At 37.1% G+C, this 15,010-nt stretch overlaps 2 protein-coding genes across 4 annotated transcripts; one reads left to right on the top strand and one right to left on the bottom strand.

Moving 5' to 3' along the window:
* Nucleotides 1-945: 945 nt before the first annotated feature.
* On the bottom strand, nt 946-5,260 carry taf10 (TAF10 RNA polymerase II, TATA box binding protein (TBP)-associated factor). 2 transcript variants are annotated; one of them, XM_074680514.1, is made up of 5 exons: nt 4,931-5,260; nt 4,351-4,508; nt 3,755-3,819; nt 1,445-1,559; nt 946-1,267 (listed from the first exon to the last, which is right to left on the bottom strand). In XM_074680514.1, the coding sequence occupies exons 1-5, from the start codon at nt 4,995-4,997 to the stop codon at nt 1,178-1,180; spliced, it is 495 nt and encodes a 164-aa protein (XP_074536615.1). In that variant the 5' UTR covers nt 4,998-5,260; the 3' UTR covers nt 946-1,177. The 2 variants fall into 2 exon arrangements, with proteins under 2 accessions (XP_074536615.1, XP_074536613.1); XM_074680512.1 differs by having other exon boundaries at nt 948-1,267; nt 4,865-5,255.
* Nucleotides 5,261-5,399: 139 nt separating this feature from the next.
* LOC141799431 (putative oxidoreductase YteT) lies at nt 5,400-12,794 on the top strand. Of its 2 annotated transcripts, none has more exons than XM_074681675.1 (14): nt 5,400-5,828; nt 6,140-6,248; nt 6,662-6,746; nt 6,835-6,908; nt 6,992-7,051; nt 7,287-7,394; nt 7,548-7,604; nt 7,712-7,842; nt 7,970-8,024; nt 8,288-8,380; nt 8,513-8,647; nt 9,298-9,399; nt 11,650-11,811; nt 12,068-12,794. In XM_074681675.1, exons 1-14 carry the CDS (start codon nt 5,677-5,679, stop codon nt 12,194-12,196), a joined length of 1,452 nt encoding a protein of 483 aa, XP_074537776.1. In that variant the 5' UTR covers nt 5,400-5,676; the 3' UTR covers nt 12,197-12,794. The 2 variants fall into 2 exon arrangements, with proteins under 2 accessions (XP_074537776.1, XP_074537777.1); XM_074681676.1 differs by having other exon boundaries at nt 5,742-5,828; nt 6,147-6,248.
* Nucleotides 12,795-15,010: the final 2,216 nt, after the last annotated feature.

Genomic DNA, 15,010 nt, shown 5'->3' with positions numbered 1-15,010 from the left:
TTTTATCAAATATGATTTTAAAAAAAAGATATATAAGCAAAATAATGTAGCAATATGTTTGTGGAATATGTTAGAATATTAATAAACATGGTTTCAACAAAAAGAGATTTTTCTGTTTTCTTTTCTTTCTTTCTTTTTTTTTTTTAAACGGGTCAGGCTTCAAATGGTTGAAGAGCATATCATGCCATATTATCCATCTCGATCACTGTGTTCTTAGCATGCAGGCCTGCTCATTGCACATGGTCTCTAAAAGCTGTACGGGAGATTGAGCCTTGAGTTGTCAGGCTCCTCCTCATTGGCATCATCTACTGGTTGAGGTCTGGAGGGCAGACACCATATCTTCTTATAAGAGATGACCTAAAACTCCAGTCTGAACTTAATCTCATGCTGCTATACGCTTAAACTTCTAATCCTAATGTCCCATTTAAATGATAAACTATGGATCTTTCTGGAAGTCACTGGGTTTGTTTTGTAGGTTCCTCTGGATTGATGCTGTCGACAGCATGCTTCTGTGGACCTGTCAGACACCAGCTGCTACGCCTATTAACAGTCTAGCCATCATCATCATCATCACTACAATGCGGAACTACATACTCTTTCTCTTGCTCTTTTTTCTCTCACTGGTTACATCCCTCTCTCTGTCTCTCTCAACATCTCCCTACCTCTCTCCTCTCTCTCTAACCCCAACACAGCTGAGCTAAATGTTTGTTTAACATGAGTCTGGTTCTGCTGGTTAAAAGGAAGTTTATCCTTTTCACTGTAACCTGCTAAATGCTGCAAAGTGCTGTACTCATGGTTGGTTAAGATGAGATAAGGCTCTTTTCTTGATGTTGAGTTTTTGCTAATAGAATAAAATTGTATTGACATTTAGTTTATGATTTGGCACTACATAAATAAAGATTGATTGATTTTTATCAGTTAATACCTTATCAGGTACCATAGCTCACAGACATAAATGTGTTTGGTATGTGTTTATTTTTCACAATTAAACTTAAATTTACAATTTAACACATTGTGGCTCAACAAAAAATGGCAGATTCACTACAAAGATGTGTCAAAGCTGTCTCAAAGCATTATGATTAAAAAAAATGTTTAGCAACAAAAAAGTCAACAGACTTATGGGTCAGCAGTATGATAAAACTTGCAAAAGCAAAACTAAAATGAGAGAAATGCAGTTTTATGTAAAGTAATATGGTTTCTTGACATTGACACCATATTCTGTGAGAGCAGGGGCCAGGTCTTCCATTGTCAGAGTGTACTTCTTATCCTGCATAAAGGGAAAACGCAAAAGTACAAATTAGAAATGATCAGGAACAGGTTACTGAAGTTAGAGACAATTAACAACTACCCATGATCTGACCAATCCAAACACCTTCCATTACTCAGGTGTTTTATGACTGAATTCTATTTAGAGCACTGTGAATAAATACAGACATACACTGACCTTTGTTTTACTCCTGGAGCTTCCTGAGGCAGTACCCTTCATTTTACAGTACTGCAGTGCATCATTGGCAATGTCTGAGATAAACTTCTGAGAAGCAAGGGAGATCAGACGGATTCTAGAGACAGAGAAAGGATCACATTTTGACATTGCACTGACAATAATTCAGTTTAAGGCTGGTTCACACTGCAGGATAATCTGGCTGATTTTTTTCTGATCTCCACTTTACGATCAAAGCCAGCAAAGGCCAGATTGTCTGATGTTTGCAAACTACATTGTATGCGATTTTCCTGTGGTGTGGGGTGTGTTGGGAGGGATTTTGTCTGGTTATAGCTACTAGGAAGGCCTGATTGAGAGATCATAGATAATGAACAGAAATCCTGTAGTGAGTGGGATGCTCCAAGAGGAGCTGAACAGGCATGGTGTTTAATGTCACGTGTACCCGAGCAAAGCCAATCAAGGCTGTAGCTGACTCAGCTCACTGATCGAAGGGGAAGCAAGAAAATCTATCTATAACACTTAACTTTACTCACCACCAACTCGCACTATAATGCATACAGCCCACATAGCCACCATTCTCCACAACCTTTTCCATAATCCTTTTTCTTTTTTTGTGTGTTTTAATGGGGCAAAAAACCCGTCATTGTTTCCCCTGGTTCATCCGTCATGGGTTTTTTTACAATGAAGTCTTGTTTTACTACATAGGATTTGCAGCACTAAGCAGAAGCTGATACTCTGCTAAAGAATCAGCTAGTGGGTGTTGTTCTCCAGAGTGCACACTACACACTATAAGGTCAGAAAAGAAAGATCTTGTGTGATCTTCCTTTTTTATCATCAAGTGTGTGGTCTCTAAATGTGTGAAGGTTTGAAGAATCCTGTAATGTGTTTCAGCTTGGAAACCATCACTTTTCATAGTTCAGATCATACAGTTTATCATCATAAAATTAAAGTCCTTTAGGCAAAAGTCTGACTTGGCTAGTTGTCAGGATAAACAACTGATGAAAAACACTCCCGTGTAGAGTTCAAAGTGGACTTTTCAGGCCTGTTGTCTATAAGTGCATATTAGAGAGTGTACTCAGCTGTACCTCATCCTAGTTGAGATGTGGTTAAGAGATGGAGTCGAAGTGACTTTTAGGCCTCTCTACTTACAGCTTCAGTATGTTTGATAACTTTAAAAACATCTATTTATTAAATAGATTCACTCACACACTTTAATGAATCAAAAGTTTAAAATAAATTTTGGTTGATATAATTTTTAATTTGTTCTCTATTTTCATTTCAGTATATCAAAGTACAATGAGCACAATTAGGCATAACTTTCAACAAAAACAAGAAAAAGTGGAGTGTTGTCAAACTTTTTACTGAACGTGTATGAGGTATGGTAGAGTGAGTCTGTATTCTAAAATGGGTATACATGTGATTTTAGGAGTGCTGTAGCCAGTCTTAAGCAGAAACTTAATAAACTGCAGTTTTTAGCACTTCCACAATGGCTTCATAATTTTAGACTGAAAGTTGCTGCTTGACTGCAAGTCAGCATCACTGTTTTTCTGTTACCCTTCTAGTCTCTTGAAGTCTGATGAAAGAGGCTGAGGGTCTGCTTTTACTCGCATACAAAGAAAGATTCAGTCATAAGTTCATTGAAGAAATATGATTTGTCTAGATGTCGTCAGCTGTGATTACATCTGTCCGGCTGTGATTGAATCTTCCACACCACATCACTTATGTACGGTGGCTAGTAGGTGTCAGACAATCTACAAAAGCCACACCATGAATGCAAACTGAACTACACAAATGCAAAAGTCACAACACAAATGCAAAAGTCACAACACAACTGATGTACAGCCTCAAGGTAAGTTAAAAGAAGTCAGTTATCCCAACAGACACAGAAAGGTTGTGAAAGTAAGTAAATGATTGTTTTCTTTTTTAACTTCAGCTATGATGAATAAAGCTTTGTAAGGGTCTCACTTTGCTATATCCTTCATGGTGCTTATATTTTTATATTTACCGGTAATGCCATCTTATATTTAGCTTTGTGATTCAGTCATGGCATAAAATATACCATTATAGCTTTATTTCTCACAGCTGAAGTTAAAAAAAGAAAACAATCATTTACTTACTTTACTTACTTTCACAACTTTTCTTTGTCCGATTATCTGACCTCTTCCCTTCTGTTGTGACTGTACTTCCATTGTGTGGCGGTGTTTGTATTTGTGTTGTGGCGTTTGCATTTGTGTTCTTGCTTTTGCAAATCCTCTGACACCTGTCTCCTGTCACTGTACTTGTGTTAAATTTCAAAGTCTTGGTATAACTTACATTCTTGGATCAGAAGCCTCAAAACCAGCACGGTTCAGGTAGTACCCAGTGACAGCATCAGGAATCTGAAATAAATAAATACATAAAAAATAAACCATCGACATCAGCAGTTATACTTCAGGAAGACCACTTTCTCAGTCACTGTTTGAAAGAACAATAACTGTAGTTCTGCCATTCAATGGGAAACTACATCAACAGTGCTAAGTGCCTTTTAACAGCTTCTTCTAAGTACTTGCAGAAACAGTAGCAACTAAAAACACATTTGATTTTTTTTTATGTCAATTTTTTTTTTTCTTAAGATTTCTTTTCATGTTTGATCTAGAGGGAAATTGATCAGCAGGGCTGTTTTTTATGCTTTGCTATTTCAGGTACGCCAAAAAGATGTGCTTTACCTATATTGAATTGTTGCATTTTTCACAACTTAATTCACCTTAACTCGTGATGTTGAGCAGTTCATTTAACTGGCAGAGTAGACACCACTGCAAGGTACTTCCGAGACTAACAGAACGTAGCAATGTATGATCACAAACTATACTGTTATTGCTATTTAAGCTATCTGAAGATTGTAGTTTGGTGACTTCCAGAGCTGAACTCACTGTGGGAGTGTACTCCTCCAGCTGCATGAGGAAATCTGCCAAAGGAGTGGTGGAGACAGCAGGCTTTACATCTCCATTGGTGATGCCACCAGGAACATAGACGCCGTTAGAGACAGAGCTATCAGCTGATGGTGTAACCATGGCTGATGAGGCCGAAACTGTAAACACAAAAGGTGGGGGTAATTTCATTTTGGTTCATCTCATAAAATTCATGGTTATAAGCTCTATTAAAACATTATCATATTTTACCCTTACTCATGTGACAGTGCATGCATGACCACGTAAGCTAAAGAAGTTTTTATTTGAGCCCCCATAAGCAATCAATTGTTGCACACTATCTCATGTAAACCTATAAACATGTTAAATCATAAAAGAAAAATTTCCAAATGTAGTAATAAATGTACGCATACTACATCAGGCAACGACATATATGAGAAAATACTAGCTTTAATAGCACGTACTTAGTGATCTGCAGGACAGAAAGGACAATAACACAAAAGTGACATAACGTTACCACTACTCGTGACCGAAGGAATGCTGCTGACGTTTGTTGTTGCATTATCATTTGCAATGCAATTACTTGCTGTAGAAGACGTGGTAGATGATGTTCCGGTTGTGACACTCTGATTAACGTTGTCAATGTTCATGATGGTTGACTGTGAGCTAACGCGCTAACCTTAGCTAACGAAAACAGAGAAATGTTTAAAACCAACAAAGAAGCGCGATTCCGTGCAATGCAGCGCAAATATGAATAATTTACGACGTAGAGTTCAGTGAAGTTAACCTATTTATTTGTTACTCATGAGATACTTGTCGTAATTTCGGGTGCTAGCTTACATGTGAAAGAAGCTACACAGTCGAGCTTACGCAGGAGCTAACCGAATCATGTGACCCTTGCTATCTTGCTTGCAAATGGTGTTCGGACAAGACGAGTATACCCGAAGATTGCCGAAGACTCAGAGCTTGCATGTTGGGTTAAGTGCACATTTAAGACTCAAATAGAGGTCTGATAATATTATCTTCACATTATAATATATACCAATAAAATAAGAGTGGTATGATACGAACTAGAAGTCACTTTATTTTACTGTAATGAATGTGAGAAGACTGCTGGGAGTGATCCCAAAGACAGTTTTGTATCAGTGATTGATGATCAGTGACTGGAACGCAGCTATTCTACGGGCTTGGGAGATGAATTGCAGTCATTTGAAAAGTAAATAGTCCTTGAAATAATAATAATAATGTTTGGTATTTGCTTTAGGCTGAATAAAACGTAATTCCTGCCACCGTGGCTCAATCGAGAGCGAGTTTGACGAGTTGCAGTGAATGCAACACCTCACGTGTACACTGTGGGAGGCGCCAAGTCACTACCAACTCCATTCCGGTTGGTTTTTATTTATTTACCACGGTATACCGGACAGTCTGGTATTCATTTCTTTTTACACCATAGGACCTGACCTCTGGAAAGGGCAACACAGGTACTGAACCATACAACCATGCAATACACCACCACGAAATACGCATTTCTCGATCGGAAACAGTGATTTCTTTAGCAAATGTTAATGGGCAACCACGTCTGGGGTTGATTATTCACAAAACAAATGAAAGAGTTGTCCATAGTCAATTCAGAGATTCAAATTTTGGAAAATCTACTACGTATCTTGGGAACTATATATCTACTTTAGCCTAACCAAGATCACACAGAAGACAATAGTCCTTTGGTTTCCTCTGGCTCATATAATTACCAGGACGCGTGTAAGGTGTGTTTTTTCTTACTTATGTCACAAAGTTCACAGGATACCAGAATGTCTTCGACCGTCCGAGTGGTGGTGGTTGGAGCTGGCAATCGAGGGGACAGTTACTCCCGTTTCGCCTCTATCCACCCAGAGCGCATGGAGGTCAGTTAAAGTTTCTGGATCTCTTTCTGACAACAAAGAGCACATTTACAGAAAGTCTTCATTTTCTGTGGCTGAACAATCAGAAAAGTAAAAATTCTGGAAATTGATCAAAGATGCGACCATTTAAAGCAATTAACATGTCGGGTAAAATTAATACTGCATCACTTGCAGATCATACAAATACATTTTATATAACAATTATGGGTGTAAAATGCAGTAACATTAGTATTAAGTTGGCCCGACTGAAGCCATCAACCTTTCAGATCATATGGGAAATGGACTTTTATAAATTAGGGAGTGTTTGGGAGTGTATTCATGGGTTTTGTATTATTGTCACTGTCCATTCATCTAAAATGTCACCACACTTGTACTGCTCCGTCCTCACCACCTTTTACTTAACTTCAACCCTTCAGGTTGTTGGAGTAGCTGATCCTAGGAAATTTGCCCGCACGAAGCTTCAACAGCAGCACAACATCCTGAATGAAAATGTGTTTGATGGTGAGCATTATAGCAGGTAAAAACTTCAATTCCTGTGATTTTCTGCCTCTTACTGAACGACTGAAAGATTTGTTCTCTAACCCCTTAGACTGGAAGAGTATGGCAGAAAGAGAGAAGTTTGCAGATGCTGTGTTTATTTGTACTCCTGATCGCCTTCATAAGGTAGACATACAACATATAGTTTATCACTTAGTATACAAATGTTTGCGCAAAGCTAAGTTCCTAAAAATCTCTGTGTCCTCAAGGAACCTGCTGTGGCTTTTGCTAACAAAGGCTATCATGTGCTTCTGGAGAAACCAATGGCAGTGAGTGTGTTTACACAGCTTTAAACTTTCACATCGATGTTAATTTGTAGTGATATTGCTGGTTAAAGAGCTTGGAAAGAAATAAAAACAGTTTGCTTTTTTAAGATTATTTCACTTACAATAAACTTATTTTGACATAACTTTTTAACACAAGGCAGATCGTGGAAACACATGCTACTTAATAATTGACAGTGACTAAACTGAAAAACTACCCAGTGTTTTGATTTGACTCTAGACGACTGTTGAGGACTGCAAAGCCATTGTGAAGGCTTGTACCCAGAGTGGTGTGATGCTTACAGTGGCCCATGTTCTTCGCTATGATCCATTAATCCATTTGATTAAGGTGAGGTTGGCATGTTTTGGTTGATTTTCATACATAAAAACGAAACTCTTTGTCGTTTTGAGCAAGAAGTTGAAAAACATACCAATACAAATACGTTTTTGTCTGTTTTTCCTATCAATTATTTAGAATAAAAATGAAACTAACTTTTAATAGGAGCTGATCGATAGTGGAGCCATAGGTGACATCATACATATTCAGCACCTTGAGCCGGTGAGAGATTAAACAAAAACAAATTATGGGTGAAAGTATTCTTGCTCTTCAATTTTTCTAATCAAGGACTGACCATTGCAGATCATTTTGCCAAAATCTTGTTCCAGGTGGGTTTTTATCACTTTGCTCACTCTTTTGTTCGGGGGAACTGGAGGAATGAGGCAGAGAGTTCCTTCGCTCTTTTGGCCAAGTCCTGCCATGACATTGACCTGATACATCACTGGGCAGGAGGACGTAGGTAAACAAAAACAGTCAATGATCAACCCCAGCAACACATGCAGTCTACACTTATATTAATCATTAACTGGCTGGAGGTGAATATGTTTTCCTCAGACTAATCACTACAGCTGTTTTGTTCTTGACAGGTGTGTGAAAGTGTCATCCTTTGGATCTGTTAGCCACTTCCAAAAAGAAAAAAAGGTATATGGAAAAAAAACCTGTATACACTGCAGAAATGACATAACATTTTTTTTTTTGCGTTCATACTTTTTTGTATATTTTGCCTGATTGTAGATCCATAAATGTTAACTATAGCAGTCCAAAACATGACCAAACTTCAGTTTCTTTGTTGTTTTGCAGTGAAATTAGGATGTAATCCATGATGCTTCTCTCCACTATTGGAAATAGAAACCTTTTTACCCAAAATGAATACAAGTCTGACGTATTTTGTTGTTTTTGTTCAGCCAGTGGGTGCAGCAGATCGCTGTGTGGATTGTCCAGTTGAGAAAGACTGTCCATACTCAGCATGTAAAATCTACTTGGATCGAGTGAAACAGGTACACACACATTTCAGGTAGATTTTCAGCAATTTTATTATTTTCATTTTTATTTTTCTACTCCATTGATATGAAATTCTCTTGGTATGAATAACTCCATACATGCTGCATGTGTTCTTTTACATGTTTTAGGGTCACACAGGCTGGCCTGTATCAGTCATATGCCAAAGCTCATTACCAGACATCGAGACGGTAACTGAGGCGCTGAAGACTGGACCGTATGGCCGCTGTGTCTACAGTTGTGATAATGATGTGTGCAGTAACCAGGTGAGAAAACTTTTACTTTATAACACAATACTAAATATACTTTTCCTCTCCTGATGACACTGAGCAACAGGAAAATCATGTTTTCATCAGTAAGCATGCTAAATGGATTGTAGGAACAATAGATAGGTCTTTTCTCATCTACTGACCACTTAAAGCACTTTTAAACTACGTCATATAACTTAACATTTGCACAGAGTTTCACACTGATTGTTCCGATAGCTGAGGCAGCTGTGTAAAGTGCCCAATTGCTCATTGGTACTAACGGCAGTATGTAGCGATGAAACAGTCAAGAGTCAAACCATTCAACCACTGAGCCATCCACTACACATAGTGGCATCAAAGATGAGACCAAATCAAAGTAGCAGGGTGTATTTTTTTTTAACTGTTCCTCATATCCTGAACTAAGAAAGGAAAACCTAACTATCAGAAGTCAAAAAAATGATCAAATATAAGAAGCTGTTCTGATCTCAAAAGACACAAAAAGGTCAGCATCGGTTTGTTTCTGGGTAGAGCACTTTTATATTTTACAACCAATGACTTCCAGTCATTTGAAAAGATTTTTACTAGATTCAAATGAAGTTATTTGAAACTTCACTGTTATTGATCATTTCCTTGCTGTCGAGTGATTGGTTTTTGTTTGGATTTTTCAGGTTGTTAACATGGAGTTTGAAGGAGGCTTAACAGCAGCTTTTTCAATGGTAGCATTCACTGAGGAAATATGCCAGCGAAAAACAGTCATCTATGGCAGTAAGGTAATCAAACAGAGGGTCAAAACACTGGTACAGCACTTCAATAAACACAATTTAGATAAAAGTGTGTGAACACCGTACCAATTTTTTAACCTAAAAAAACTTTCTTCACAGTATCCTGATACACTTCCTGTTTTTAAGTAGAGCTGAAAATGCGAAAAGAAGAAACAAGAGCAATAGACAAAGAAGGGAGTTGGTAGTTGATTGAAAACTGTATTTAAGCTCAGGCTGCTCACCAGCTGACCAAAAGCTGAAAACCAAAGCCTTAAAAAGTCAAAATCTGCCACAAAATGTGTCTTTTATGTTCAGCGTATCAGTCACTTGGTCTTTGTTTTTCTTTTGTAAAAAAAAAAAAGGCACATAAGACTGTCTATGTATTGTTAAACTCCCACAGCTTATACAAATTATTTGGCCTTGCCCTAAAACCAGGCACAAGGACTTCTACTCTAAGGTTCCAGAAAAAAAAATCGGACATGTAAAAAACAATTTACGAAATGGAAGGTTAATGGTTTCTCTCTAGAGTCATCGTGGTATAAACTTTGCATGATCCACTGACATTAGTTAGGCCTAACTTATTAATTTTTGTACCTTTGACTTGACAGCCACTGCCGTTTTTATTAAGTCAACACCCGATCCCAAGACAGTGAAATCGGTAAAATTAAAGCATTACTCAAAGCAGCTCTAAGAGGCAGTCTCTCCTCTTGTCTCTTTTTTTAGCAGATATTTTATTACTGCAGCCTACATTAGCTATACTGTACAAGTCTTTAAATATTGACTTTACTGTTATGAAAAAATACAATGATATAAATATAAAAATCTGCTTTTTTACTTGCCTTGTGCATCACTTCATATATGATAAAGCTAGTTTATTTTCATCAGAGGGTTAATGTAATGTTTTGTTATGTTTACTTTCTGTAACAAAAAAAGTTAATATTTTTGTTTCAGATAAATATTGTTTTACAAAAAACACATTCAAACAGTTAAAAATGGCCTTGAGCACATTTCTTATTACAGTGCATGACTACTCAGGGTAATGTTTTGAGGGCTGGCAGAGTTTTAACAGACCTAGTTTACTCCATCTGAAAAGACTGAAGTATTGTTACATTACTGGCTGTCTCTGCTCAGGGAAGCCTTGTGTCTTCAGCAATTACAGCGATCCCATGGCATGCCATCAGCACATTTTTATAGGTTTGTCTCATTTAGGCATTTAACCAGGGTGTGTATACTGTGAACATTAGCCAAAGTGTTTCTTGCCATCTCAATGGCATAAAGGGATCAGTCCTCAACAATTCTTTACAGACATATATCCTGGTATTAAAGGAACTAAAAAATGATTGGGAATAATAACTCTTCATAGGGATTTCTGAGGAGGAAAGTGATGCCATTTCTATTTCATTTAACATAGTTGATAAATTCTATACAAATCTTAGTAAGGGATGCACCGTTTCGATCCTTGTATCAGGTATCGCCCCTCAAAGCTGGATCAGGTGTCAGTGGGAAAGGATTGGTCTGAACTTGACTCTAATTGTTTTAACCAAACTGCTGTTAAACATTTCAACACTTATAGTTTAAATGAATATCAACTTAAGTAATACCTTATATACCCTTTATTTTTGTCTTTTACCCAAAACATTACCAATCTTATCCCACAGTAGGGCATGCAAGTTATTAACACTAGTATCAGGCAATACCCAAAGCCCAAGTCTCGATATTGAGACCAGACTAGTTGGATCGGTGTATCCCTAATCTCAGTAAATGTAAAACCAGTCCAAATACATCTTTAAGTGTAAACAGGAAACCAGAATGCTTACACGCCAGTTTTGGTTCTGCTCCAAAGAACAAACCATCTGGATTCTTATCATTCATTTTGTTTGGAAGGGGACCATGTAGAACATTGAGAATACTGCTACTACTGCTACTATTTGAAGCATTATACCAGAATCAGCTTAAAACGTGTTTCCATTCACAGCCCCTTGGCATTTAACAACATATCCAAAACTACAAATGTAACTTTAGACCCAGTTCCTGTACTTTCACAGAGATTCCTGTTGCGCAGATCGTCTCAGACTCTGTTTTTGATTTGATGACATGGCAACATAGGCATGTACAGCTCAAATGAAGCCCTGAAGACGATAAACCCCCCAGGCCCTGTGCACAGTTTCATGCTCCTGTGTTAAAAAGTGAAATGTAAACTTACCATTGACTCTGTTTCTAGATGACGGCTTACTGTTATGCTGAAATATGTCTCCACAGGGGGAGCTGTCATATAATGGCCATGAGATAAGTGTGTTTGACTTTCTGACCCAGAGATCCACTAAGCACACGGCACAAAACAATGCTCCCCGCAACTTTGGCATGAGTGGACATGGTGGTGCTGACTACCACCTTGTGGATACTTTTATTTCAGCTGTGGCGGTGAGTGCTTGTAAACAATATTTGCAATACAAAGAAACTTGAGAATTTTATGCTTTTGCCACTTACTTCAGTATAATCTAATTTTCATCTGATATTGAGAGTTGATCAGTATTTGTTTGAGAAACTAGAGATAAAATAAGGATTAGGACAGATAAAGATAGACTTCCTTTTCATGTTTCCACCAACCCTAAACTAAATATATGCAGTTTGAAAACACTGTCAACATTTGATAAGCCTTTCATCTGTTTGTGTGCAGAGCAATGATCCATCCATGATTCGTTCAGGTCCCCAGGAGACACTGCTGAGTCATTTGCTGGTGTTTGAAGCTGAGCGTTCACGGCTGGAGAGCAGGGTGGTGTATTGCGGGGACAGTGGCAAAAACTAAGCAGCTGAAAAACAGGCTTTGTAAATAGTTTTACTGTAGAAAATCAGTCTTTCACAGGGTTGACCAAAGCAGGACCAGGTCCAAATCTATGAGTGCAATCAGACTGATTATTAAGCTTATATTGCCCAGGGATTTTAATTGTGCGTGTACAAGTGTGTGTATGAGTGAAGGAATGAGAATGACTGAATAAGGGAATGTGTTTGATCTTTTGCTAATTTAGTGTTAAATTGTAATGTGCCAATAACCTGAGCCATAATCTGTAGTTGAGAGCTGTAAGCAAATTCTTTTTAAATGTTTTTTCATGTGAATCATTCTCTGAATTTGTAGAAGAAGTTGAGTAATTTGAAATTTTATGAAATGGTTTTTGAATCATGCACAATATAATTGTTTAAAAGAAGTTTGTTTCTCAGGGTACACGCTGTATTGAGTCCATCCAATCAGATGTGGGGTTATATACATGAACGGAAATGAATGTAATACTACTAATAAATGATGATACATTTTATTTATAGGTGCCTTTCTAAACACTAAATATTCACCGTGCAGTACAGAAATAAAAACAAAGAACAGTGCAACAATAAAATCAACAAATTAATCAATCAATATGTTTGCAAGTCTAAACAGATGTTTTGAGATGGGATTTGAATGGTGGGAGAGAATCAATGTCATGCCTGATGTGAGGGAGTTCCAGAGGAGAAGGATGGTGCATCTAAAGCCTCTGGATCCCATGTTGGTCTATGAAGTAAGGTCGATGGAAGAAGCGGACCTGAGAGCGACTGGGTGGGTTGATGTGGAGGAGTTCGCAGAGGTATGGAGGCAAAGTGTTATGGATGACAGAAAGTGGGCAAAACATACGCAGTAAATAGTTTTGGGCTAATTTCTCATTCATAAATTGTTTTGATCAACTTACTCTGGTTGATGTGACAGTGTCAGACAGGTTAATCATGAATCATCAGGTATTACTTTTTGCTCCCCTAAAGATGATATTTATAACAATTGTTCTGTTGCTCTTTTTTGCAGTTTGTTTTTCTGTTTTATAAACATTCAACCAGACTGATTATGGAGCATCCAGTAACATAATATTTATCTTCTTTGAATTGATATCAAACAGAATTTACTTTTCTCTATAAGACATTATAAAAATATTTTGCAGTGTTTTACTTTTTGAATTGACATTCAAGCTTTTCTATGAGCTCAAACACAAACATTAAGCAGTAACTCAGCAGCCTCTTGCTTCATGAAAACTTTTACACAGACGTTTTGATACCTCTTTTACTACTGCTGCACAGCTGATGCTGAAATCTTTCTTACTGCCAAGTTTAAGAAAAATTGAAAGAAAGCATTATATTAAATATCTGCCACCCTTTTGCTCAAACATAAGGACATTGCCTGCTTCAGAGAACTGCCTCTGTGACACTTCTGTTTCAGTGATGCAGAGGTGTGGTCCCCCATCTGTCCAGTTACTTACCTCTGTCTGCTCTGTGCTTCATTTAAATGTCCTCTATTATTGTACATGTTGGACTCTAAAGTTCAACTGACATACTACAAAGCTCTTTCTCCTCTTATCATAACCAGGAAAAAAAATCATGCATCACCATTTGTTTTTCATGGAGTACCTTTTTAAACCACAAGATGTCACTAGTCAGTTTAGTTTAAAAAAGCAACCAACCAGTCATTGTTGGCATCATTTAACTTGATTTGTAAAACACTGTAAGTTTTAGGTACCAGAGTTTTGGTTCCTTTGCCTTATTTTGGATAATGACTACAAAGGGGTTCAGAAAAGTGTGTTAAATCATCTCATTTTGGGAGGTTGTCTAGCAAGTTTAGCAGAGAGCAATAGCCAATTTGAGGTTTTAAAATTTGCGTAAATCTTCTGAGACTTGAGATACGGTACATAATCAAACACACACACACACACACATAAAGAATGGAACAAATTTAATAAATGACTAGTTCAACTTGCATATAGTCTGGTGCTGAGATAAACATTCCACTACTTTAAAAACATGGATTAACCGATACAAGCATGTAAACTTTTTTTTTGCGTGAGGGGATTCAGCTACACTGTAAAATGTAACATGTTGTTTCAACTTAAAATTATGAGTGAAAGGGCTGCCTTAAAAATCTAAGTTAAATGAAAAAGAATTATTTGTCATCTTCATTAAACATTCCTTGTTGTGTAAAAATCTGCATTAGTTTCATTGATTTAGATTTCATAATTGACTTAACTCCTTCAGGTAGTTGTTTGAACCTGCAAATCTCTCAGTTCACTTAAAATGGTCAGTTGTTTAAACTCTTGTTTCAGTTAAACTGAATTGGATTTGTTAGTTGGTTGAACTACTTATGATAGTTGTCTGAACCTGTAAATGTATTCCAGCTTAATTAAGATATTAAGTTGAGTAAACCCTTTAATTTCAGTTAAGTTGACTTGGAGTCATTGACTGAACTTTTTATGGTTGTTATTTTAATATGCAAATCCATTTTAGCTTAATTAAAAATGTCACGTTATTTAAATTAAATTAATTAATCTATTTAATATAATTCAATATTTCTTTGAACTTAAATTTCCATTTCAACATAACTAATGTTTCCTGTTGTACTAACATTTTCTTAGTACAATAAATGCAACAGACTGTAACAAATGCCTATATCAAGTTTGTTTCAAAGAGAAATATGACAAACAGCAATTCACAAGCAACAAGTTCAACATTTATTGCTGTATTGCATGGCATTGCCAACCCAAGGCATTTTGAACAACAATCACACTTTTAATCAAGTCTGCGTGTGTGTACGTCAGTCCAACCCCCTGCCCCC

Source organism: Halichoeres trimaculatus, unplaced genomic scaffold (assembly GCF_033239565.1).
Source record: "Halichoeres trimaculatus isolate MK-OKI-2021-1 unplaced genomic scaffold, fHalTri1.1 fHalTri1_scaffold_11, whole genome shotgun sequence".
Taxonomy (NCBI): domain Eukaryota; kingdom Metazoa; phylum Chordata; class Actinopteri; order Labriformes; family Labridae; genus Halichoeres; species Halichoeres trimaculatus.
This window is presented reverse-complemented; position numbering and strand designations above follow the sequence as displayed.